Consider the following 27,568-nt stretch of genomic DNA (forward strand, 5'->3'; position numbering starts at 1 on the left):
TTGTCTCTTAATGTTCCCACAGTACTTTATCTATACGCTACTGGAACATTTATCCTATCTTATCAAAAGTAACTGTATGATTAGTAGGGTGTCAATTTACCCTCCTTCACTGTTTAAAACTAGGCAGAGATTACTGCCTTACTCATCTTAATCATGCTGTCCTAAAGAATTAGTAGCCTGTGGAAAGCACTCAAAAATATCAGAGTAAATAAAGTGGTATGTTAGGGCCCAACAAAGACTGTACGAACACTTCTAAGGAAAAGTATACCAACACTTATAAGGAAAAAGATTATTTTTTTTTAAATCTCTATTAAGATAAAGCGAGGGAAATGAGCCGGGAAAGGTGAGAGTTTATTAATATTTTAAAAGATTTAGAGAAAGATTCAACATTAGTTTTTGAATGATAAATATTCTTGGCTTATTTTTTAAAAATATCGAAGAACAGGTGCGCCTGGGTGGCTCAGCCAGCTAAGTGTCCCAACTTCGGCTCAGGTCATGATGTCATGTTTGTGACTTCAAGCCCCGCATCAGGCTCTGTGCTGACAGCTCAGAGCCGGCTTCAGATTCTGTGTCTCCCTCTCTCTCTGCCCCTCCCCTGCTCATGCTCTGTTTCAAAAATAAACAAACATTAAAAAAATTTTTTAAACATATCAGGTTTTTGGATTTCAAGATAGCATACTGAACCCTTCAGTTAACTTCCCTTCTCTTGAAAAATTCACTGAAATGACACACACCAAAAAAATTAAAAGAAAAAAATAACATTAAGCTCTGCTAGGAAAAGTTACTATAAAAAAAAGAAAGTTCTGGATGATATGGGACATAAAGACTCACACTGACACAAAACCTGATCAGTGCCAAACCACCAAACCTTTAAACTACACAAAGGAGACCCCAGCTAATCTAACTTTGGCAAAAGACAGGCTGTCCCAGCAGGGCCCAACAAAACATTCCAGCTTAGGGTAGCGGAGTAAGAAACTTACGTGGGTCAAAAGCAACGGAGAGAAATGTTTTTTTTTTTTTTAATGCTTTTTATTTATTTTTGAGAGACAGAGACAGCGTGAGCAGGGGAGGTTCAGAGAGAGAGGGAGATACAGAATCCAAAGCAGGCTCCAGGCTCTGAGCTAGCTGGTAGTACACAGCCCGATGTGGGGCTCGAACCCACGAACTGTGAGATCATGACCTGAGCTGAAGCCAGATGCTTAACCGACTGAGCCCCCCAGGCGCCCCGAGAAACGTTTCAAAGTAGCTGCCTCAGCTGTGGCCTTTAGGCTCTATGTGACTCAGGATGCGTGCTAAGGGAAGGCAGGACCTGCCCCAGTGGGCAGTACCTTACCTACCCGGACCCCATCACCACAAATCCAGGAAGAACAAGAGAGCTCGACTATCCCTTCAGTGCTTTTCCTACTACTTCTCAAAGGGTTCTCAAACTTTCAGACACATACTTTTATTTATTTTTTTAAATGTTTTTATTTATTTTTGAGAGAGAGAGAGAGACAGCACGAGTAGAGGAGGGTCAGAGAGAGAGGGAGACATAGAATCTGAAGACAGGCTCCAGGCTCTGAGCTAGCTGTCAGCACAGAGCCCGATGTAGGGCTCGAACCCACAAACCGTGAGATCATGACCTGAGCTGAAGCCAGAAGCCAGATGCTTAACCGACTGAGCCACCCAGGCACCCCACATACTTTTATAGGTAAAAACATATTTGAGGAAGCGGGTACCTGAGTGGCTTAGTCGGTTAAGCATCTGACTCTTGATCTAGGCTCAGGTCATGATCTCATGGTTTGTGGGTTGAAGTGCTGAGAAGCCTGCTTGAGATTCTCTCTCTCTCTCTGCCCTCCCCAAGTCTGGATCTCTTGTACCTACTCTTTCTCACTCTCAATAAATAAATAAACTTAAAAAAAATACTTGGGCACTTAATTACAATATATGTATATAAATTATACACAAGCACAGTAATACATTATAAAGCATGTATTTTTAATCTAACTTGAAGAAGGACAAAAATATAAACAAACATTTTAGTTTTTTCCCCTGCATCCTAACAGATCAGGTTGAACACTTCTGAGGGGTCTGAAAACTCCCAATCCCACAGGTGAAGCTGGACGTGAAGGATAATGTGGGAAGAATCAGGCAGTAAACCAAAGGACCTCACGCACTCAGAGCCCCCTACGCACAGCAGCTGACCCCAAGCTCATCATAATCAGAAGTGACGCTTTGCTACAGATGGACTCAGGTTGCTATGGACCGTCGTTTGAGGACCCCTATCTCTAGTCTGCTCCTGGTCAGACCCTGAACCTACCTACCTGCCAACCCACTCCATTTACTCACTCTACTCAAGGTAAAGCCTGTTTTTAGATCCTAACATTTGGACTTAAGAGAAGCTGTCAGGAAACAACAGTGACTCCAAGAAATAACTTCTGAGAGAGTACAATACAGATAACAATACTCTTACCTAGAACTTCATATACACTAAGAACTGCGTGTGTGTGTGTGTGTGTGTGTGTGTGCACGCGCGTGTATCAAATCCTGTCCTATGTACTTTCCCTGGATGGATTCTCACTTAACTCACAACAACCTCCTCAGGGAAGAAGAGTGCTATCTATCATCATCCTCACTGTACAAATGAAACAAATGAGGCAAAGCAAGTAAATTGTCCAAATCAAACAGCTAGAGCCAGGACTCTATTGCAGGCGGCGTGCCTCCCGAGCCCACACTCTCAAACTACCACACAGTAGTGCACTGTAATAAAGGAGGTTTCCTTTCCCCCTGGTATCCAAATGAAAGCAACTCTACTTAACAAAAAAATATTTTATTTCTCAGTATGCAATACCAAAAAGGCCCACTTGCTGATTAGTTTTTGACTAACACCAACACTGCACTCACTATGACACTTCAACTTGCTACAAAGTAAGTACAATGAACACTAACTCCATTCACGTTTTTAAAAAATGTTTATTTACTTTGCAGGTGGAGAAGCAGAGAGAGAGAGAGGGAAAGAGAGAATCCCAAGCAGGCTTTGCGCTGACAGAACAGGGCTTAATCCTACGAACTGTGAGGTCATGACCTGAGCTGAAATCAAGACTTGAATGCTCAACCAACTGAACCTTCCAGGCACCTCTCCATTCACATTTGTATTCAAGTAAGATAGGCTATATATTCACAAACAGGAAGCCTAGAAGAGCCAACAGAAGAGGATACCACATTAGTTCACAAGGTAAAATGTGTATACCGTATGGTGCATGTAGCTGCCCATGATTTCGCTTTAGGAATGTGCTCACTCATGCAAAACAAACAAAACAAAACAAAACCACCCCACCTTTCATCTTACAGAAAGACCTTATCAGGGCTTTCAAGATCATCAGTTACCTAATCAGGAAGATTAAGTATACTTTGTCAAGAAGAGAAACAACTTTCCAGGAATTTTTAAATTTTATCGAATATTTTAGATCAGTATGTGATAGAATGCTACATAATAAAACCAAGTATCTACTAGGTTACTTACTGCTGTACATTAGAAATTCCGTCTCCTGTTCTGTTCTGTAAGTTCAAGGGAGTCTAACCACAGACCACTGCTCTCCGGCTCAGATGTAAAAGTTCATGTAAACATCCTCCCCTGAGCCTCAGGCCCTGCAAAATGTATCATCCTCCTCCCTTTTGCAGTCAAGTCATCTTCTAACCACTTGGCCTCTGGGTACCAATCTCCTTCCTCCCCTTCTCCATAAAGCATCAGTTATAACATCATACTGCATCACCTGGGGAACTTAAGAGTTTCATGCTCTACCCACTGAGCTAGCTGGGCACATCTGGGGAGCGTACAAAAAAAACACTAATGATTTACAGTAGGCCCCAGACAATTAAATCAGAATCTCTGGAGGAGGTTTCCAAGCATTGCTTTTTCTTTTTATAAAGCCCCACCGGTGGCTCAAATGTGCACTCAAGAGTGAGAAAAAAAGACAAGACCGGTAGTCCACATTCCTTAATGTGACACCTATGTTCACGTAAGAGGCTACGGTACCAAACAACTGTCAGGTACCTCCTGGTAGCCTGTAACCCGCTGTGTCCCTGCTCCTGCCATCCCCTCTGTCTAGGATCTCCACTCACCCCACTGTGCCCAGTATCTTTTGGTCCTCATTCCAATGCCTTACCTAGCGATGTTAAAGAAATACCTAACTGGTGTTGGGAAAACTGGACAGCGACATGCAGAAGAATGAATCTGGACCACTTTCTTACACCACACACAAAAATAAATTCAAAGTGGATATAAGACCTAAATGTAAGACAGGAAACCATCAAAATACTGAGAAGAAAACAGGCAGCAACCTCTTTGACCTCAGCCACAGCAACTTCTTAATTGACATGTCTCCAGAGGCAAGAGAAACAAAAGCAAAAATGAACTACTGGGAGCTCATCAAGATAGAAAGCTTCTGCATGAGGAGGAAACAATCAACAAATCTAAAAGCTAAAAGGCAGCCTACAGAATGGGAGAAGATTATTTGCAAATGACCGATCTGATAAAGGGTTGGGGAACTCCAAACTCAACACGCACAAAACGAGTAATCCCATGAAGAAATGGGCGGAAGATATGAACACTTTTCCAAACAAGATATCCAGATGGCTAACAAACCCATGAAAACATACTCATCATCAGGGAAATACAAATCAAAACCACAGAGATATCACCTCACGTTTGTTTGTCAGAATGGCTAAAATTAACAATTCAGGCAACAAGAGATATTGGTAAGGATGCAAAGAAAGGGGAACCCTCTTGCACTGCTGCTGGGAATGCAAACTGGAGCAGCCATTCTGGAAAACAGTATGGAGGTTCCTCAAAAAGTCAACAATGGAACCACCCTAGGTTCTAGCAATTGCACTTTTAGGTATTTACCCAAAGGATAAAAAAATACTGATTTGAGGGGGAACATGCACCCCAATGTTTATAGCAGCACTATCAACAATAGCCAAAGTATAGAAAGAGCCCAAACGTCCATCAACTGATGAATGGATACAGAGCATGTGATGTGTGTATTACTCAATGATCAAAAATAATGAAATCCTGTCATTTGCAACAGAGTGGATGGAACTAGAGTGTACTGCGCTAAGTGAAATGTCAGAGAAAGACAAGTACCATGATTTCACTCATGTGGAATTTTAGAAACAAAACAGATGAACACAGAGGAGGGGGCGGGAGAGGGAAGCAAACCATAAGGACTCTTAACTACAGAGAACTGAGGGTTGATGGTGGGAGGGAGGTGGGGGATGGGTAAACGGATGATGAGTATTAAGAAGGGCACTTGTGATGAGCACTGGGTGTTATATGTAAGTGACGAATCATTAAATTCTACTCCTGAAACCTACGCTGTATGTTAACTAACTTAGACTCAAACAAACAAAACGATACAAGAAAGAAAAAAACCACATAATTATTTTTAAAAAGTCTTATCTCTCAAATCCAGGAATGAGAAACAACAGTGTCTTTCTAGTTGCGCCAGATATCTTGAATAGGTACTGTGAAAAAATCCAAGTGCCACATTGTTGCAATACCAGTAAAATTACAGAAAAACATACAAAGAAGTTGCAACAGATTCCACTCTCCACTGTCAAAAGCTGCCTACTTCATGTGGTCACATGATACCTGGTCAAAAAGCTGCTTGCCAGTTGTATTGGGCTGAATGGCAAACTCCAGCTCAGCGTCCATGGTGGTCACTCGTACATTGATCTGCAGGAAAAACAGAAGGGAAACATCACTAGGAAAGAGAATATATTTATTAAGCATTAAACATGAGGAAATATTCTTATCTGAGTTATAAAATAAAGCATAATGTGCAGGCATTAAAGAGCTACTCCATAACTATACCTAGAATTTTCTTTACTAAAGTGAGAAAGTTTGATTTTAGTCACAGGATATCTAAAATCTATTTGAAAAAGAGCTTACAAAGTCCTCTTTCTAAAAACATTTATTGAAAACTGGGCATATATACTAGGCACTAGGCCATGAGCTTTCCATATTCTCATTAACCTCGGCAACAATACTAGGAAATACGTTCATTTTTTTTTTAGAAGCTAGAAGAGCTCCCATTACTTGCCCAAGGGCACAGGGACATCGGACAGTGGAGGAGGGATTTCAACTGACCATACCTCCAAATTCTTTGAATGTCATTCACTATCCCGCATTTCTTTCACCACAAAATGCAGATGGCATTCATTTATTTATTTTATAGTACTTATTCTATATTCTATATATATGTTATGATATTTTATACACCAAAATCTTAACATGCCTTAAAGAAAATAATCTTAATTCCAGAGTATCATCTTCACTTAGAGTTTGTCATCATGTGGTACAAATCTATCTTCTTAACTCATATTATTAGAACTCTAAATGGGACTCATTTCCCCTTTTCCTTTTGTACTCATTTTAATAATATACCTCTACATATGTACCTTTTATCCGAAGTATCTCCTCTATTCAAATTAACCTTACAAGTGTCTCCTTCTTTAAAATAATGCCTATTAGGAAATGTTGATACACATATACGTGTAGCATACATAAACAATGAAGCATAATAACCTAACACCTACTGTGATATAATATATATTTGGACTTCATTCTGTTTCCTGGCAGAGAGCTCCTAAAACCCCTGGAATTTCCTGAGTGACAGAAGAGAGTGGAGCATTTTTTGTTACTCATAATAAGCCCCTTTCAACCATATCTGAGTTTATGCTAATGAAGTGACTCTAGATGGGCCCCTACACACCTTCATGGTGGGGGCTGGTAACCAGAAGAATCAAACATGCGATTAGAGCCACCACCTTAACCTCCAAAAAGAGGAGGCGGGGACGTGAGCTAATCATGGATGGCCACATGATGTGCTGCATAGAGACCTCATCACAAACCCTGTGCAAAGTTCACAGAAAGTTTCCGAGTTGAATGCATCCACGTACAAAGAGAAAGGCGCACTGCAAACTCAGCAAGGACAGAAGCTCCTGTGCTCTGGGCCTTTCTGGACCTTGCCCTAGGTATCTCCTCTTCCTCTGTACCTTTCATTTGTATCCTTATAATAGCCTTTGTATTAATCAGTAACAATAAGTAAAAATGTTTCTCTGAGTTCAGTAAGTTGTTCCAGTGAATTATATTACCTGAGGAGGGGATTGTGGGAATTTCCAATGTGTAGCCAACTTAGAAATGTGGGTAACATGGTGACCTGCTATTTGGGATTGGTGTCTGAAAGCGACAGCAGTCTTCTGGGACTGAGCCCTTAAACCGGACTGTCTGTCCTAATTTGGGTAGGTGGTGTCAGAATGAATTAAGCTGCAGCACACACCACTGATGAGTGCACAGAATTAGAGAATTGCTTGATGTGGAAAACCTATACAACTATCACCAGAAACTGAGTAATAAAAAAGTTTTTCTCTACCCATAAGCCTACCATTCGATTTAATAACTAGAAATGGCAAATAATGCTGTGGATACCAATGTATTTCTTGTGAGTTTCCCTATCCCCAGTCCCCCATAGGTGAGCATTAAACTGAATTTTGTGTCTGTCACTCTTTTTTTTTTTCCTTCCCCAAAGAATACTTTTGGGGGGCACCTGGGTGGTCTAGTCTGTTAAGGATCTGACTTTGGCTCAGGTCATCATCTCACAGTTTGTGGGTTTAAGCCCTGCATCAGGCTCTGTGCTAACAGCTCTGAGCTTGGAACCTGCTTTGGATTCTGTGTCTCTCTCTCTCTCTCTCTCACATAAATAAACATTTAAGAAAAAAAGGAATAATTTGGAGACACCTGGGTGGTTCACTTAAATGGCCAACTCTTGATTTCATCTCAGGTCATGATCTCACAGTTGGTTTGTGAATTTGAGCCCTGTTATTGGGCTCCATGCTGTCAGTGCAGAGCCTGCTTTGGATCCTCTGTCTCCCTCTCTCTGCCCTTCCCCCGCACACACAGTCGTGCACTCTCTCTCAAAAATAAATGTAAAAGAAAATTTAAAAAAAAAATAGCTTCATCACAAATGTAGGTATCTCTATGTAAAGTATTTTGGTTTTCCTGATTTTTAGGGGTGTTAAAGTTGTACAGTACAGACTAAGGATGTCTTCTTTCTTGATATGGGCAATGCTACAGAAGTATATTTTACTTTATGAAAATTCATCATCTAAACACAATATATTCTTCCCAGTATGTATATTCTATTTCAATAAAAAGTTTAGAGGCACCTGGGTGGCTTGGTCAGTTAAGCATGTGACTCTTGATTTTGGCTCAGGTCATGATCTCATGGTTTGTGAGACTGAACCTCGTGTCAGGCTCTGCTCTGACAGCACAGAGCCCACTTGGGATTCTCTCTCTCTCCCTCTCTTTGCCCTCGACCCTGCACTCTCTCTCAAAATAAACATAAAAAAAAAAAAGTTTAAATAAATGCTTTTTCACCATTGTATTTCTAAAATTCATTTATTTTTTTTGTGAGTAGTTACAATTCATTCATTTTTATTGCTATACAATTATTGCTAGACAATAATTTACCGATTTTCTTATCAGTGGACATTAAATTGTTTCTAATTTTTTGGTTATCAAGAATACTGTTATAAATACTCCTGTATGTGTCTCCTAGTACATATGTATCTGCATATTTCTAGAAGTAAATACTCAGATGAACTCCTGCGTAATAAAGTATGCATGCAGTCAAATTTACCATGAGAAAGTGAACTGTCTTCCAACAACAAAATTCTTGATGATCTGTATTAAATACACCCAAAAATGAGTATTACCAGATTTTAAAAATATTTTACAACCCAGTGGGTATGAATGACATCTCAATATGGTTTTACTATGCAGATCTGATTTCTAAACAGGTTGAGAACATTCTCGCTAGATGTAGTTTGCAGAAATCTAGGGCAGCCCCCATGACTGTCATCCCCCGGTGTCACCCTCATGATTATGTTACATTACACGACAAAAGGCATTTTTCAGATGCACTTGACCTCACCTACAGATGTAGTTGACCTCGAAATTGAAGGATTATGTGTGAGTGGAGCTAAGCTATTCATAGGAGTCCTTTAAAAAGCAAAGTGTTTTTTCTCTGACTGTTTGCAAATGTCAGAGAAATTCAAAGTGTGACAGGAATTTGACATAAAAGAGGTCCTCCACTGCTGAATGAAAGAGGCCGCGGGGCAAGGACCTGACACCAGCCCCTAGGAGCTGACAGTGATCCCTGGCCAACAGCTAGTAGGAAAATGGAAACTTCAGCCTCCAGTAATTAAAAATGAATCATTTTTGCAAGAAAATCAATTCTGCTAATAGGAATAAACCTGAAAGAGAACCCTGAGCTCCAGAGGAGAATGCGGCCGGGATAGACCTTGATTTCAGTCTAGTGAGACCCTGAGCCGAGAACCCCCTCAATCACATCATCCCGTATTTCTGATCTACAAAAATATGAGACAATAAACGGGTACAGCTTTAAGCTACTAAATTTGCGGTACTTTGTTAAAGAATAACAAAACTTAATATATTATGTTTATTGACATTCAGTCTCCTTATCTCTGGAGATGTCTGTTAACATCTATTGCTTATTTTTCTACTGGGTTTATATATATATAATTACTATGTAGGCAATCTTTATCTATCCTAGATACTAATACTTTGTCAGTTATTTGTATCACAAAAAACTTATCTTCTCCTAGTTTGTAGTCTTTTATTCTACTCTGAGGTGTCCTTCTTTATGATAAACATATTCTTATTTTTAATGTTGAAGTTATGTTTTATCTACAAGTGTCATTATTTTTGGTCATATTTAAAACATCTTTCTCTACTCTGGAGTCATAAAGATACTCTTATATTTCATCCCAAAGTTCTGTTTTTCATTATTTGTCTTCAATGACTTTTGCTTATGATTTGAGGTAAAGGTCCAATTTCATTTTTTAATCCCCACAAGGATAATGATACGGGGATTAAAAATATCTAAGTCATGTATACTGATTAGTTAACTTGCTCCCCGAAGATGACTATGAAACAGATCAAGTATCTACAGGTCTGGGGTCTGAATCTGCACTCTCTACTCAGGCGCACTGGTTGGTGTACCTGTCTGTCAAAACCACGCTGTTTTACGTACTACATCTTTCAGTGAGTCTTATTATCTGGTAGGAAGTCTCCCCTCACTATCTTCAAGACATCTTGGGTATTTTTGGTTCGTTTTTCTTATTCCTGACTTCACACAAAATCCTAAATTTTCAAAATATCCCACTATGGTTTAAAATGAAACTACACTTAATTCATCAATCTCCTGAGGTGAAAAATAACATCTTCTCAATACTGACTCTTCCTATCCATGACTGTGGTTCTCTCTGTGCATTAAAGTCTTCTTTAAAATCTTACAAAAAGTGTTTCTAATTTTCTCCCTAAAAGTCCTATTAATCGGGGTACCTGGCTAGCTGAGTCAGTGGAGTGTTCGACTCTTGATCTCAAGGTACTAAGTTCAAGCTCCATCCTACTCCTATTGGGTGTATAGATTACTTAAAAAAATAAAATCTTAAAAAAATCTTATTAATCATTTGTTAGATATCTTTCCCCCATATATCACTATCATTCTGTCACTACTATAAATACACTATCCACTGATATTCCAAAGGCATTAAAAACAAGTTTCTTAGCTAATTTCTAACAAAACCTTAACACGAAGTGATGGGAGTCTAGCTGGTGAATTTATTTATTCCATTTCAAATGAATATTCAAAGTGACATGTAAAAACATTAATATTTTTGAGGTGATAACACCAGACCTTGAGGGAAGCTTCATGACAGGACATAGATACATAAGAAAGTATATATTCGCCTTTCCAAAACCCAAACAATTCCAAATAATGAAACTCATGCAGCTTAAAGAATTTCAAATAAAAGATTGTAAATTTGATGAAATATTTCTCCATAACACAATTGTTTCTGCTTTTGCTTTTGTAGAAATATAACTCATTTCATAGTGATCATTTTTATCAAGGGTTTCCCTGCTAACTGTTATAACAGGGCTGTAAATTTCTGTGTTTACATAAATCAGGGGTCAGATTGGAATCCCTCTCTCCCTGCCCCTCCCCTACTTAAACATTTAAAAGTATATACACATTTCTACAGAAGTGACTTGACCAGGTTTACATATACATATCTACTAAGTATAAAACAAAGCCAACAGATCAGTGGAAAACAGAGAAATCAAATTAATTTAAATCTACCTGTATATATAATTTTGAATCCTTACTTTAAGGAATAATATGTAAATGTTTTCCACTCAATTATACTAACAGTTTTCTAAACTATAAACTTTCATATTCCCATCAGAAATATCAGCATTCCAGTTGATCCCCATCCTTACCAACACTTGATATTTTTGTTGAGATCCAATGTTTTTTTAAATGGTTCATACTTTCAAAATAATTAAAAATAAAAAATAAATGGTTATAACTTCCTGTATATTATCTAAGAAACTTTGCCTATCCCTGGGTCACAAAAATGTTTTCTTCTAGCAGTTTTACAGTTTGTGCTTTTGTATTTAGGCCTATGATCCACTTCGAATTAATTCTGTGTGTAAACAGGGAAAAGGGCCAGTGTTATAATCCTTTATTCCAACACCATTTGTTGGACAGAATTTTATTTCCCCAGTGAACTTTGAGAAAACCTTGTAAAAAAATCTAATGAATGCATAAGTGTAGCTGCATTTTTGTTTCATTGATTCCATTATCTATCCTTTTACCAACATCACAAGTGTCTTACTTTTGCAGCTTGTGAAGAAGTCTTAACTTACACAAGTGTAGGTTTTCCAGCTTTCTTTTTAAAAACTGCTTAGCTATTCCATATAAATGTTGGCAGTCCTACATACATTTTACAACCAGCTAATCAATGTTAGCCAAAGAAGTCTGCCGAGATTCAAGTCACAGAATTAACACTCATTCTACCATTACATTTGGGTAGAAGGGACACCTTAAAAGTATTTTCTAGGCTATCTATGAACACTACAGAATATTATTCCGTACACTTAGGTCTTAATCTCTTACAAGTTTTCACCATGAGATCTCATACAGCTCTGCAAATTTATTCTGCAGTATTTTATATCTTTGATGGTGTTACGAATAGATTTCTTTACTTCATTTTTCAAATTTTATACAAGGACATAAGAAAGGCTAGTGATTTTTAAAAATATAACCATGTGTCCAACAATCTTGCGAAGTTCAGTTATTAGTTCTAGTAGTTGGTTTTTAGATTCCTGAAGATTTTCTACATAAACAATCATGTCATCTTCATCTCCAACAGTGCAAATGCACACTTTGTTACCTACCTGCTGAGTCTTTAAAGTAATTCCAAAGACATATTCATGCCAGAAAACTCAAATAGCTATAACCAATGACTTTCTTAAAAAGATAACTGGCCAAAAGAAACACTGAAAAACAACACCTCAATTTTATTGGACGAAGCAAAAACATTTATCCCACGAAAAAAGGAATACATCCTAGTCAAAAACTATATAATTATACAACTACATAAAATCATACGTAGTTTTTTAAAATCATAAATAAAATCATAGTTTTTTAAAATATAAACTCATACGTAGTTTTTTAAATCATAAAGAAAAAAATCCTACGACTATACAATATCAGCATTGGTGTCACTAGCATAAAGCCAGAACTATGAGAAAATTAATGCATGGATCTTTCCAACTTCTCATTACTTCCTCCTGCTTGATAAGAAGTTACTATTTACTGAACACTGAATCTGTTCCAAGTTCTTTTAATTCTCAACAAGTTCCCTTAAGTAACTAATGACATCTCCATTGTTTATATGAGGAAGTTAAGAACTGGAGAGTCTGAAGGAATCTGACCACGGTCACACAGGGCAAACAGCGGAGCCAGGACACAAACCAAGGCAGTCTGGCTCCAGAACCCATGAACTTACCCACAAAGTTGCCAGTCCTACTTCTTCACTTGCTCACACAGTACTTGGTTCCAGCCACATTAATCCAAAACGAGCCACCAGAGGCAGGATCAGTGCCTTTCTTTCTTCCCCAGTGACTCTACCATAACATTTTGCCTTGCTCCAAAAGGAACTTACTGCTATTGATGTTTTGTTAAACAGGCAATGGTAAAGGTAGTGGTAAAAATACACTTACTGGTTTCGGCATTTTCCTTCTCTTTTTGTCACCTTCTTTAAAAATTCACTTTGATGAATTCAGTTTTCACCTTCAGTTAAAGAAAAAAGAAAGCAAAATGGATCTATTACTTTCCACATTCTCTAAAAATATTTATACCTGTGATTTAAAATAGCACACATCTCAAACAACATCATACAAACACACCAATCACCAAATTGAAGTTTTAATTAGGTTGTAGACAACATATTGCAAGACAGTAAGACTACTAAGGACCCAAACACTGTCTCTGTCTGAGTCAGGTTCACCTCTACACCCAGCCTGGTAGAGAAAGGGATATAGTAAAGGGGAAGATACAGATTCAAATTCTAAAGAGATGAACTCAAAAACACTTTCTGACCTTTTTTCTGTATGCCAAAGACAAAAAGAAATTCTGATTAATGTAAACTCTAAAAAGGTAACATTTACAGAAAATTATTTTGTCTTAGAAGTTAAAAAACGCAGGCAGGGAAAATTGTATCGAGTAGTTTATTCCCCCAAGGTGCATTAACAGTCACAGACTACACACTAGCAATCTGCACGCTACTCACAAGTAAGCTGGTGGCCATCACTGAAATTTAGAGTTGTCTGAAGCCCAATGTTAAATTGTATCTTCTCCCTGTACAGTAAAAGTGAATCCTAATCCAAGAAAATCATCATGCTATACTGTCTTAGGATAAACGTTCTTAAAAACGTCCAACAAACCAACTAAGAGATCTAACATTCATCAATATTAGTCCAGAAAAAATGATTATTCCAATTTGAAGAGCCACAGTGAGGCACATTAGATAAATTATTACCTGAAAATCAGCTTCCACTGATAATATCTCTGCTGAGAAAATTTATCCATTATACCAGCATCAATTAAATTATAATTTTATTTTAAAACTACAGTGTTATAGCTTTTTAGGATGCTATAATTAACGAAGTAAATTGTCCAAATTGGAAAAAAAAATTAAATATCGAACTCATTTCCCTGAATTTTACTCAATCATGTGCGAATAAACCTTTCTTTCAAAGGAACCTCCTCCTGAGGTATTTTTTTATATAATAGTTGAGCCATGGAATTCATTTTCTTAACCCCTAGCTAGGGAAATGTTAACACTCCCTTCCTACAGTCACCTACTTTCATGAACCTTAAATGTTCCCCAGACCTAAGTCGTTCTCTATCCTCTTGTCTCCCTACTACTACGGTCTGCCTTCAGATCCTTATCATCTCAGGTCTTCAAATCTCAAAACTGCGTCACCCTTCACATCACTTATAAGTTAGTAATTCCCAAATCGCTCTCTCTAGAACTTGCCCGGCTCAAAGTCTAAAGATTATCTCAAATGTAACATGGCCAAAGTATTTACATCACTGCTCCACAGCCAAATCTGATCTTCTCCAAGTCTTGGTCACATGCTTCTAGAGAGTTACTATAGTATTTTGTCATGACTTCTTTATATCTACTACATTGGCAGTTACGATCCTCTTTTCATTTCTAATACTGTTAAACTTTACCTTCACTGTTGCTTGATTAATCTTGCCAGAAGTTTGCTTAGTTTATAATTTAAAGGTCAGCTTTCAGTATTATTGATTCTCTATTTCTTTTATTGTTCCTTTTTTTGTTAATTTATATATTTTTCCTCATAATTTTTCTTCTCATTAGCTGGCTTTACTCTGTGGCTCATATTCTAATTCCTAAAATTAACACTTTTAAAGTAATTCCCAATATTTTTTTCTTTTCTAGTACGTACATAAGGCCATAAACTAAATGTGTCCACGTATAAAGCAACTCCAAATATAAAGTATCCCCTTATTTTGTCAATGAGAATATTTAAAAATAATTTTTATTCCCTGAATATGTAAAATAATTAAGTATGTATTTATAACATTAATATAAATATTTTAAAAAACATGTCTGTACAACATTGAAAAAATCTGCTTCATCTCTTCACAGAACACAGAATTTCTTTCAACTCCTCACACTAATGAGACATCAATGTCTTTATCAGTACTTTTTGAATCACATCAAGTTTTCCAGGATATACACTTTTTGAATCAGTATATAATACTACCATCAAAATTTTTATCCCAAGCTACACCATACATTTATATAAAAAATTAGGAATTTCTTTCCTGTTTGCACTGTCGGAATATTTTAATATTTACAGTGTAGCTACTATATATTTAAAAAAAACAGATTTGTTCTACATTTACCTCTTTTTTAATGTTTTAAACCATTTACTAAATGGGCTCTGTGAGCATTCCAAACTCACGTGTACTGAAGGCATTTCAGGTCATTGTGCCTATCTTAAATAGTATTTCCAAGATCAAGAAAAAGAACAGAGCAGTGACATAAGTTCCTAAAAACATAAATATAAATCTTCTTTTGGGGGGAATATATTTTTTAAAAACGTCTTGCCTTATATTTAAAACTATACCATTTCTCTAAACATAACTTGTTTCTCACATAGGCTTTTTTTTTTTTAATGTTTGTTTATTTTTAAGAGAGGGACAGAGCACGAGTGGAGGAGAAGCAGAGAGAGAGCAAGACACAGAATCTGAGAGCCAGACATGGGATTGAACTCATGAAGCTTGAGATGGGCAGAAGTTAAGCTTAACCAAGTGAGGCACCCAGGCACCCCACCCACACAGATTTCTACATGCAGCTCTTTCATTGGTCCTGTGTGTGTCCCTTTCCAATTCCAGTCTCTAATCATGACTAAGAATTTTCTTTTTTAATTTTCAAATGGAATGGTTAGAAGTCTGTGAGCAGAATTCATCAAGACTTCTTTGTGTTTAATACTCGGTCAGCCTAATTTCACTTCTAACTGTTCTGGCTATAAATGACAATAACGAATGTTTTGCATTTGATAAGTCAAACCAAGTATTCAATGCTTTGTTTGCAGTCTCCCTACTGTTGCTCATTTTAGCGTACTTAACGTGAGAAAAAATGTATTAAATTTTCTGAAGTATAATTGTGGATGTTAATTTCTTCTTATAAATTATACATTCTTCTAGGGTATGCTATGAGAGGAGTATAGGTTTAGAACTGTTATATTTCTCCAGTGAACACTTCCTTTTTCATTAACACTTTAATTACATTAGAATTTTTTCCTTAGTTTATTTATTTAGAGAGGGAGAGGCGGGGAGAGAGAAAATTCCAAGGCGGCACTGCACGGCCAGGTGCCGGAGACGCCTCTACCTGCAGTAGAACCCTCGGCTGCTCCCCTCAGCCCTGGGAACACACGCTGCTTCTGGCATCTGTTACTGGGAGAAGTCTGCTGTCAACCTAACTCGTTTCTCTGAGATAATCTGCCTTTTCTCCTTTCCTTCAAGGACATCTTTTGGGGAGTGTTCTTCAGATTTGCTTTTATCTATCTTGCTCACGACGTGGTAGCTTCCTTATTCTGGAAAATCATTAGCTACTGTCTCACACACTCTCTTTTCTGTCAGCAGTTCTCACTAGACACACGCCACATATTGTATCCTCCCATCCACACTCACTCACTCGTATTCCCACCTCTTTATCGCTCTGTGCAACATTCCTTCAATCACTAGTTCTCTTCCAAGGTTTTTGTTTTACCTCTTCAATAGTTTAGCATTTCAGTAATTATATACTTATTCCTAGAAATTTTTTCAGCTTTGTAAAAAAATTTTTAATAATGCCATGCTGTTTCACAATTTGTTTTAAATCTCCCGTTTATCCAGATGTTTATTTTTTGTCACTATAAAAGGACTCTATTTTCAACTCATTATGGCTTATTTCTTTACAATTTGTAATTCTGGACAGAAAGCTCAGGTCCCTAACCCACTCCCCCTGTGGTGTGTGTATGTACATATCCCTACAGACGTACTGCAGGCTTCTCCTACCAGAGAATCAGGAATTTTCTTGTCCCAGACTAATTTTTACATTACGTCCGGGTAATTCCACAGACCGTACCGGACCCTGACAGCCACACGCTGGAGGAGCTGCAGACGCTGAGAGCTTCCGCACGGACTGGTGTTATTTACTAAGCCATACGGCTGGGGTGCCCCTTGTGTGCCATCTCTCATCAGGAAGGACGAACCAGGGAAAGAAACTGAGCACTAATTATATGCCAGGCTGTACAAACTAAGTTAAAGCACCTAAATTATAGAAATAGTAGTTAACAGACACAAGGCCAGCTGGGCAGGTAAATAAACACCAAGCATGTAGGTCTGCAGATATTCTGAAGTTATTTATTAACCTAATACTTGAATGAAATAAAGGGAGGTTTTTTCCTTTTCCTATAAAAAAAATTAATCCAAGTTTTCAATGCTAGAGTTACTTCAAGTTATACTCTAGAAGGACCTTTCAAGAAAAAAATCTGTGCTATTTAAAGTTTCAGGTTTAATAAGGAGCTCCGACATGAAAGAATAAACAGATCATAGACCAATATACACAAAAGCAAGTTTCCACACAAGCTAAGTTTTTAAAATCTCCAACAAACCTAACTCATCTATATGAATGAATGAACTGTGGGGGTTGGGGGGGGGCCTAACAAAAGTATCCACAACTAAAGATACGGCTGACTTCTAAAAGAAGTTTCTAAAAATCCATGTTTTCAGACCAGTGTTTCGCTCTTAAAAATCAAGTTAGTCTCCACCTTGTTTTATTTCTGTGAATTATAAATCATCTGAGAAAAGTAATAAGTTCTACCTCTTTATTTACCAACTGAACATAGAAGATAACTCAACAGCAATGCCTTTTATTTAAAGAAGACTCCATAGGGGCACCTAGGTGGCTCTGTCGGTTAAGCATCCGATTTTGCGGTTTGTGACTTCCAGACCCACATTGGGTTCTGTGCTGACAGCTCAGAGCCTGGAGCCTGATCCTATGTGTCTCCCTCTCTCTCTGCCTTTTCCCCTCCCCCAGCTCAAACTCTATCTTTGTCTCTCTCTCTCTCTCCTCCCACCCCAATAAGCAAAATATTCTTAAAAATTTAAAGAATACTTCATAATTGTGTGTTCTTTTACATTAGTTTTCTACTAACAAAAAACTAAGGAGACAAGACAGGTCACATTATGGTTCCTTAGTTGAACAAGGTCAACTGAATGAGAATATCTTGTTCTTAGTCACACAACTAATCAATGGCCAAATGGTCTTTTGACACCTCCCTGACGTCTAGAGCTTTACCATATACCCACCTGACATCCACTTTTTGATATTAAAAAAGTGCTAAATAATTTCACTTGTGGAAATTCACCCAAAGAAAACAATAACAAATATGTACAATAGCATAGTTACAAAGATTCTAGTTATAGTGCTATTTGTAAGTCAATAGTTAAGTGAACCATGGTATATCCGTAGGCTCTGCCAGACCTCAAATGCAACTAATCAAAATGTTACAGAAAGGGGCACCTAGGTGGCTCAATCGGTTAAGCATCTGATTTTGGTCAATAGCTCACCATTCACGAGTTTGAGCCCTGCATCAGGCACTGTGCTAACAGCTTGGAACCTGGAGCCTGCTTCAGATTCTGTCTCCCTCTCTCGCTACCCCTTCCCCACTCTCTCTCTGTCTCAAAAATAAACAAACATTTAAAAATGTTATAGGAAAATATTAAACATGGCAAAATATCCACAAACTACTAAAAAGCCAGGTTATAAAATCATACATAAAGTATCATATGAAAAGACTCATATGATTATACTCAAAAATATCGAGTCCCTGTGAATTAAAGTGAATCTGTAATCTTCTAATGCAGAGCTTTCATAATAAGAAAAACAAACTCTTTAAAATGAAAGAACAAAATTACTCTGAGTAAGTAAACCTAAGTAGGGCCTATTAACTTCACCATAACATTTAATAAAATCTAAGCAGGTGAATGTTTTTTCAAAAAGGGAGACTTTAGAAAAAATTCTAATTTTGGAGGGGAAATATGACTAAAAAATACATACATTATGATGAATACAGATTAATACATTTTTTAAAAAAATCCCTACATCTATAGAATAGCAAAATACTAAGTAATAGAATAAAAAGTTATGCAATAGCCATAACAAAAAGGTATCATGGGAAGAAATAATTAAATATATAAAGCTATCACTCAGACTCAGTAAATGGTTAAATGCCAAACTCTCCACAAATTCTTCACAAAACAAACGCACAGCTGCGTTGATTAAAACCACAAATCAAATGGCCTTAAAGGCCATTTTCATTATATATTCATTAAACTAGCAAACTTATTATTAATGATACATGCCAGTACTGATAAGAAGTACTGCTAAACAAGTAGATAAACATTGCTGGCAGCACCATAAATCTGCTCCATATTTCTAGAAAGTTGTCAATATATAAAAAAGGCTCAAATCTTTTCTGAACAGGAAATTCTGCTTTTGGAATATACCCCAAAGAAGTAAAGAAATACAAAAGAAAGTAACCTGTGGCAAGACATCCACAGCAGTACTTGTTACAAAAGCCAGTAATTAAAAAAAAATTTTTTTTAATGTTTACTTTTGAAAGAGAGAGTGCAAGCAGGGGAGGGGCAGAGAGAGAGGGAGACACAGAATCTAAAGCAGGCTCCAGGCTGCGAACTATCAACACAGAGTCCAAAGTGGGGAGCGAGCCCACGAACCATGAGATCCTGACCTGAGCCCAAGTTGGACACTTAACCCAGGTGCCCCTAAAAGCCAGTAATTAAAATCACAATGTTATGTGATCGCACTATGGACCATTACGGGGGTGTCTGCATATTAATAAACTGTTGTCAACATTTACATGAGGTTAAGTGAAAAGGCAGACTATGCACTCATTTTAACTATGTAAAAACACAGGTATCCTTACAAATGGTATCTGTATATGAAGAACTGAGTACTTAATAATCATCAAGGTCTTATTTTTGTTAAGTTCCTAATTTTAAAAATCAGAGAACTTAAAAAATGTACTCTACTTAACTGTTTATGTATCAGTTTACAAGCTTATATGACCTACGTAAGAATTTCACCTTAAATTTTATACGATGAAGCTGTGTACAGATACAACGAAAACTCATGTTTTTAGCCAATTTAGTTATTTTTGGAAAGTATTTATATCACAATAGTTCTATTTAACGTCAGAAATACATTTCTGGTTCTTCTATGATTACATCCTGAAACTAACATTTGTTAGTACCAAAATGGACAATTTAATAAAATGTCACATGAAAAGCTACGATACTGGGGCACCTGGGTGGCTCAGTTGGTTAATCATCTGACTTCGCCTCAGGTCATGCATGATCTCACGGTTCATGAGTTCAACCCCCGCCCCCCATCGGTCTCCGTGCTGACAGCTCGGAGCCTGGAGCCTGCTTCTGATTCTGTCTGTCTGTCTGTCTCTCTCTCTCTGCCCCTCTCCAGCTCACACTGTCTCGCTCCCAAAAATGAACAAACATTTAAAAAAACTTTTTTAAATAAAAAGAAATGCTAGATACAAGATACACGTCCTAGCTTTCCATCTCTAATGATTCATCTTGAAATTACTGTCTTTTAGTGACTTCCTTTCTTCTCAAAAGAAAAAAAAAAGGTACTACATAATCGTGTAAACCACTGTATATCAGAGACATAATAAAAATCAACTCTTCTCCCATCTACTGTCAAATATATAATTACTAAGGAAAAAACCTCCTCCCTCCTCCTGACTCTTCATGAATTTCTTAAAGCTTTCTTACCCTACAGCCTTGCCACACGGACTCCCCCAGGAGCAACGAAGTGCAATTCTGACAAAGACAGACTCAACAAGGGGTTTTAAGAGATGCTGCCAGCACACACACTTCCCATTTCCAGCAAAGTAACCACTTTGGCTATAGATTCTAAATACAATGTTTACAAACAATGCACTCATATGAAACATTTTCCTCTTTGTCCTTTAACTCTGAGGGTGACCTTAAAACAGCCTCCTCTCTACCTCAGACAATGGAAAAACAGCCTCATGCTTAACACCTTGAGCTCTATGAAGTCAGTGGCACAACAGACTCTTCCCACCTGTCAGGTGGTAAAACAGGTGTTCAGTCTAGTCCATCCTGGGCCTATTACCAAAGCTTCAATAATTTATGTCACACTGCCTAATTTTACTCTTAAGATATCCTTTTCCTCACACCTAATTTTAATTTTTTTTCCCTGCCTTTTGAGACACAGAAGCAATCTCTGAACCAACTGTGGTCTCTCCACAGACCAAAAAGTTATAGAAGAATTCCTCTGCCAATTTACTGGGGAATTAGGAAGCAGTTTAACAAAGAAAAGTATAAACTGAATTAATAAGGTAACTCTGGCCATCAGACCAACACAATAACAACATCTACAATAAAAAAGTTCTCCCCCCCCCCACATGGTCACCCCCAGGGGAAGCCTATAACGCCCTTCCTAGAAAAGCATTTTTAGATGTTTTTAATGTACAAAAGCACTTTAACTGTATTTTCATAAGATATACTAACATTGCATAGAAGACTGGAATACAATTATCAAAATATAAAAATCACAAATTTATTATATAGTAATATATGTGCTTTTAACTAAATAACAGTATCTACCAATGGATCTAATTAAACTTCTATGTCACTTTGAGATTTCTGCAACAGTGATGGATTATGAAAATAGCTACAATTTCTATTGGAAATAGTCTCTGTTAGTGCTAATACTACTAAGTGCCCACATTAATAAGGGGAAGAAAATGTGTAAACAAGATGCAACTTTTTTTCCTATCCAAGTTCACAGACCCACCAGCTTAAAAGTTCTAATATGCACAGAACTATGTTCATTAGGTTTTTAGCTCAGTGTTTAATAGTGACTTTAACAGCAGTATTAATGCACCTTTAGCTATATAATGCCATGTCATTCCTCAAGTGAAGAGGACAAAAAAATTTTAGCTCCATTTTATAAAAAAAGAAATAAGGCACAACACAAGGACAAGGACAGTGAACTACCTGTAGACTACTTTCCAGCCACTTCACCTCCCTCACCCGAGCTTCATAAAAATGACCTTTCTTCCCTCTGCCCAAGAAAGGTAGCACAATCTCTCATCCTTTAATAAGGAATTTAGATTGAGGTGAGTGACTTCCCCAAAGGAATAAGGCTAGTCAACAAGTCAGAAGTCCTTCTAAACTCGAGTCCTGGGCTCTCCTGGTCTTCCGATTCTGTTGTCTGACATCATTCTAGACAAGCTCACCTCAAGTAATTACCAGAGCTTTTCAAGAAGAAGCTAATGCTCTTTCTTCCGTTGTTTTCAGGGATCTCTAAAGATGTTACAAGTGAAATTATACTGGTATAAACACCTTGTAAATGGATTGCCTATAAGGGTGATACGTAGTTCCAAATAGGGTACTAATAAGCACCTGCTTAGGTAAAAACTGATTTTTGTTCAAGGATATTTTCAAGGAAATGAAATATTCAACATTTCTGAGCAATTTTTACACGTTACTGTAAATGCAAACCAAATTTCCAGAACTTAAAACAAATATAAAATAGAATTACAAAATTAAAAACAAAGTTTTACATTGAACTTAGACTCTCTTCTAAAAGAAATCTGGGGACACCTGGAGGGCTCAGTGGGTTAAGCATCCAACTCTTGGGTTTCAGCTCAGGTCATGATCTCATGGGTTTGAGCTTGGAGTTGGGCTCTGTCAGGATTCTCTCTCTCCCTTCTCTCTCTACCCCTCCCCCATTTGCTCGGTCTCTCTCAAATAAAAATAAACTTTAAAAAAGCCTATAAATTTAAAGGAAGCAACATATCTATATTGTTCCCAAGGTTGGTAGAAAAACCATACATTACCATTTGCAATGATTAATTTTAAATGCTAAAAGCTAAGAAAGCCAAATGCAATTCAATTTCATTTTACAGTTATGAAAACATCAAAAGGTAACATAATACATGATTAAAACTGTAAAAACAAACAGATTTATGTAAGTCACCTATACAGCAGGACAAAAGCAAAGTCTCAAAATGACCTGACTTCTCACAAACAATCCATGCTTTACAAGTTTTTGAACACTGGACATTAATTACAGTAGCTAATTTTCACAACAGAATAATTACATTTCTTAAATTGGACAGTAGTCTCTCCTGCAATCATTAAGGCTCTACAGAAGGTCTTTCATTAAGCTTCTAATTTCAAGATATTCAAAACTCCCTTTTAAAAACTGGAAGGGCACCTGGCTTACAGTAGGACCTCAGATGTTTGTTGATTTTGTTGGCATATTAGGTTTACATATAATATTCATTTGACTTTTTCTGTTGATTATGGTCAAGGGCAATATTTTCCTCTAATTTACATTATGAAATAGCTAAGTGACACGCTAATAAGCCAACATACTACAAGAGACAGCAAGGGTGGCTCAGTTGGTTAAGGGTCTGACTCGATTTCGGCTCAGGTCACAATCTCACAGTTTGTGAGTTCAAGCCTCGCAAAAGGCTCCATGCTGACCGCGTGGAGCCTGCTTGGGATTCTCTCTCCCACTCAAATAAATTAACAAACTTAAAAAAAAAAAAGATTAAAAAAAATGAGACAGCGAACATGGAGGAGAAAAAAAACTCCTCCCAACCAGGTTTCCCAAATTTAGGCCTCTATTGTCCCTATTCAAGACTTTTAATGATCTCATTTAATTTGACAATCAAATTAGAGTTGAAGGCCAGAGAGTGGGACACTTTTAACAGTAACTGTAATTATTATGCTAGTTGTTGATTAGATGAAAATAATGTGTTCTTCAGGTATATGTACCAAACTTGCTAATAACCAAACTAGAGAATCTACAAGAAGCTTAATTATCAAAAGTCCTGATGATGGCTAACAAAGTTTAATCCATTTCATACCCTCAGTAAAAAAAGCTAAAGGGTTCCAGATTTAATCATGGCTAAGATTTCCTGCATCCCCATTCTGTTTCACTAAGGGTCCCTTGGTTGCACTCTTGTGCCCACATCAATCAGTATACTAGCCAGGATTTCTGGTTATAAACACCTACTCTGTTAACTTATTTGAAGGTTATTAGATTACAAAAACAATAGGAAGATTAAAAGAAATAAAGGAGGACACAAGAAATACTCAGAACTCACATTATAGAAAACTCTGCTTAGAACACTGGTGCACTGAATATTAACTCCTGTTAATACAAGAGCATTGAAGCAGTTAACACACTTTATGGTACACAATACGGGCCATCTATATTCCCATTAGATGTGATTTTCTCAGTATGTTACCCACCAGATACAAAGAGTATCCGGTAGAGAATATAAGCTTATGTAATGTTATCTTAAGCTGGCCAACTTTTCCCCTACAGGGCCAGGTAAATAAACTTCCTAGATTCTGCAAGGCCGTGTGGTCTCTGTTACAACTATTTTGCTGTTGTAGCATGAAAGCAGCCATAGATAATATGTGCACAAATGAGCGATGATGTGTCCACATTAAACTTTATTTATAAAATTGGGCAGGAGGCTGGATTTGGCTCGTGGGCCATAGTTTGTCAACCCTGCCTAAAAGTGTTTTAGCAGGAATCAACCCTTTTCATTTCATAATTTAAATAAATTTGGTAACCAAGAAGATATGAACTGAGGCTAGTGCGGCGGCAGCCCGACTGTAACCCGGGGGGAGATCTAGTGGGGGAAGACCGCAGGGCAGGAAGTTGTAACGGGTCCTTGATGTCATTACTGAGCTATTCTTAAGCCTCGGACTTTCTTATGTAAGATAATAATTTTCCTCATTATTTAAGCCAGTTTGAGAATTTCCTGTTATTGCAACCAGAGCATCTTACGTGATAGAAGTCCTTGAAAAAGAAGACTGTTCACCTCACAATTTCACTGCAGCCAGTCTTATTTAACAACTTTTCACAAATAAAAGATACACTTAAGGTTCTGAAAGCCCACAGACTACCTAGAACTCAGAAAAAATATCTGTTCCAATTATTGATACTGAAACGTGTAACTATATAAACTCTATAATCATGGGGCAGAAACCGAAACAATGTGCCACCTCCTTCGATACTGTACCTAAGACATTCTTTCAACAAGATATTTTGTTCCCTATAAATCAGGGGTTGGCAAACTTTCTCTATAAATGGCCAAAGAGTAAATACTTGAGGATTTGCAAAATATACGGCCTCTGACATTATAGCTCAAAAGGATCTGGACACACTATGTAAACAAATGGCATTTCTGTGTTCCAGTAAAACTTCCTTTACAAAATCAGGCAAGCAGGAGGGATCTGGCCTGCCAACTAGTTTGTTGACCTCTTCTCTAAATGGTTCACAGCAAAGTAAGATCTTTCTCAAACAAATCAACTTGATTAAAGATCAAAACGTTTATTTCAAATGTGTATAAATTATGTAGAAAAGTAACGAGCATGACTAGAGCATTCTATTCATCTGCATTGGATTGCTTGAAGTAAAACACACACAGACACAAAATCGCTACCTTATTTATATATATCGCCTTTGCAAAATGCTATTTAGGATTCTGTTAAAGGCTAACTGATATTACAATAGGGAGAAAACAATGCAAAACTTATGCATATACGAATTTATGTCTAACTTTTAAGTAAAACTGATTATTTTAAATTAGTACATTACCAAAGTTTTCTATACATACTGTCTATTCAAAGGGGGGGAAACCCTATACAACTGCTAACCTGACTGAGCCCCTCTCTTCTAGGAAGCTGAAGCTAGAGTTCAGGATTACATGAAATGAGCAAAGAAAATCATATGGACTACAGCTCCCAATATGAAGCTCCAAACAGCTCCCAATATGAAGACACATTTTTTTAAAGCTTATTCATTGATTTTGAGAGAGTGTGTGCATATGTGCAAGCAGGGGAAACGGCAGAGAGAGAAGGAGATCCCGAGCAGGCTCAGTGTGGTCAGCTCACAGCCCATGTGGGGCTCAAACTTACCAAATGTGAGATCACGACCTGAGCTGAAATCAGCCATGGAACCAACTGCACCACCTGGGAGCCCCCAAAGACACATATGTTTAAAGGACACCACTTTTCACTATCAATTACATGCCAGACGCTAGGAAGAAAACAAAAAGTGAACTTCACCTTCAGTCATTAAGCAAGACAATTTGCACAAGCACACAAACACACTTTTGAGAATTACTATAGGAAATTCCATCATATGATTACATTCAACTAATAAAAATCTGAGATACACTGGGCCCCTCCACTCTCCACTCTCAGTTCGGAGCCCACTTCAAATTCTCTCTCTCTCAAAAGTAAACATTTAAAAAAAATTAATTAAGGAAAGGTATTAAGCAGGCTGTGTTGTAGCTTATGGGCAAGTAATAAATTGTATCATGTATCTTGAATGTATCATAGATAAGCTGCTATATAACGATTGCCACTTCAGAGAGCTGTGAAATTAGGTGATTAACTAGTTGTTACTTAACCTTCTAATTTCTATATAAGTCTAATTACATGAAATAGAAGTTGGTGTTTTGATTTTTTACTTTGCTTATCCATTTGGAGTGTCATTGTAACTACTGTATTGTAAATGATGGAAAATAATTGCATATGTTAAAAAAAATTGTGTTATATTAAAAAAAATTAAAATGTCTGAGAAACATTAATCTTTTGAATACAGTAGTAACTACCATTTCAATGTTTGTTACAAAATAACCGTATTTTTATAGACTCTATAATCACAAGTAAAGGGTTTTTTTTTAATGTTTATCCTTGCCTAAGTATTGGCATTTTCTGTATCCAAGGAAGGAAGTGCTAATGGCAATTCCTACGAAAAACAGGAGGAGGAGGCTAGAGGAGTAGAGGTCGGGGACTTTGGGGAGTGAAGAGAACCTGCAGCTTTCTTTTCACATCTTTCTAAATTCTTTGTTTTGTCATAACTGTATTACTTTTATCTTTAAAAAGGACTAGTATCCAAAATCTACAAGGAACTCACCAAACTCCACACTCAAAAAACCAATAATCCAGTGAAGAAATGGGCAGAAGACATAAACAGGCACTTCTTCAAAAAGGACATCCAGATGGCCTACAGGCACATGAAACGATGCTCAGCATCACTCACTATCAGGGAAACACAAATCAAAACCACACTGAGATACCACCTCACACCAGTCAGAGTGGCTAAAATGAACAAATCAAGAGACTATAGATGCTGGCGAGGGTGTGGAGAGACGGGCACCCTCCTACACTGCTGGTGGCAATGTAAACTGGTGCAGCCGCTCTGGAAAACAGTGCAGAGGTTCCTCAAAAAACTATCCATAGAACTCCCTTATGACCCAGCAATAGCCCTGCTAGGGATTTACCCAGGGGATACAGAAGTGCTGATGCATAGGGGCACATGTACCCCAATGTTCATAGCAGCACTGTCAACAATAGCCAAATCATGGAAAGAGCCTAAATGTCCATCACCTGATAAGTGGATCAAGAAGATGTGGTCTATATACACAATGGAGTACTGCATGGCAATGAGAAAGAATGAAATCTGGCCATTG

General features: G+C 37.4%; 1 protein-coding gene across 1 annotated transcript in view; it reads right to left on the minus strand.

Annotated features, from left to right (window-relative positions):
* RDX (radixin) overlaps window positions 1-13,176 on the minus strand; it is a 75,151-nt gene extending 61,975 nt beyond the window's left edge. Inside the window, exons 1-2 of the mRNA XM_029915302.1 lie at window positions 13,136-13,176; window positions 5,633-5,716 (exon numbers count right to left, since the gene is read on the minus strand). Of these exons, the coding sequence (XP_029771162.1) occupies window positions 5,633-5,716; window positions 13,136-13,147 (96 nt within the window). The 5' untranslated portion in view covers window positions 13,148-13,176. The remainder of the gene's footprint in view (window positions 1-5,632; window positions 5,717-13,135) is intronic.
* Window positions 13,177-27,568: the final 14,392 nt, after the last annotated feature.

This window comes from Suricata suricatta, chromosome 11, assembly GCF_006229205.1.
Source record: "Suricata suricatta isolate VVHF042 chromosome 11, meerkat_22Aug2017_6uvM2_HiC, whole genome shotgun sequence".
NCBI lineage: Eukaryota > Metazoa > Chordata > Mammalia > Carnivora > Herpestidae > Suricata > Suricata suricatta.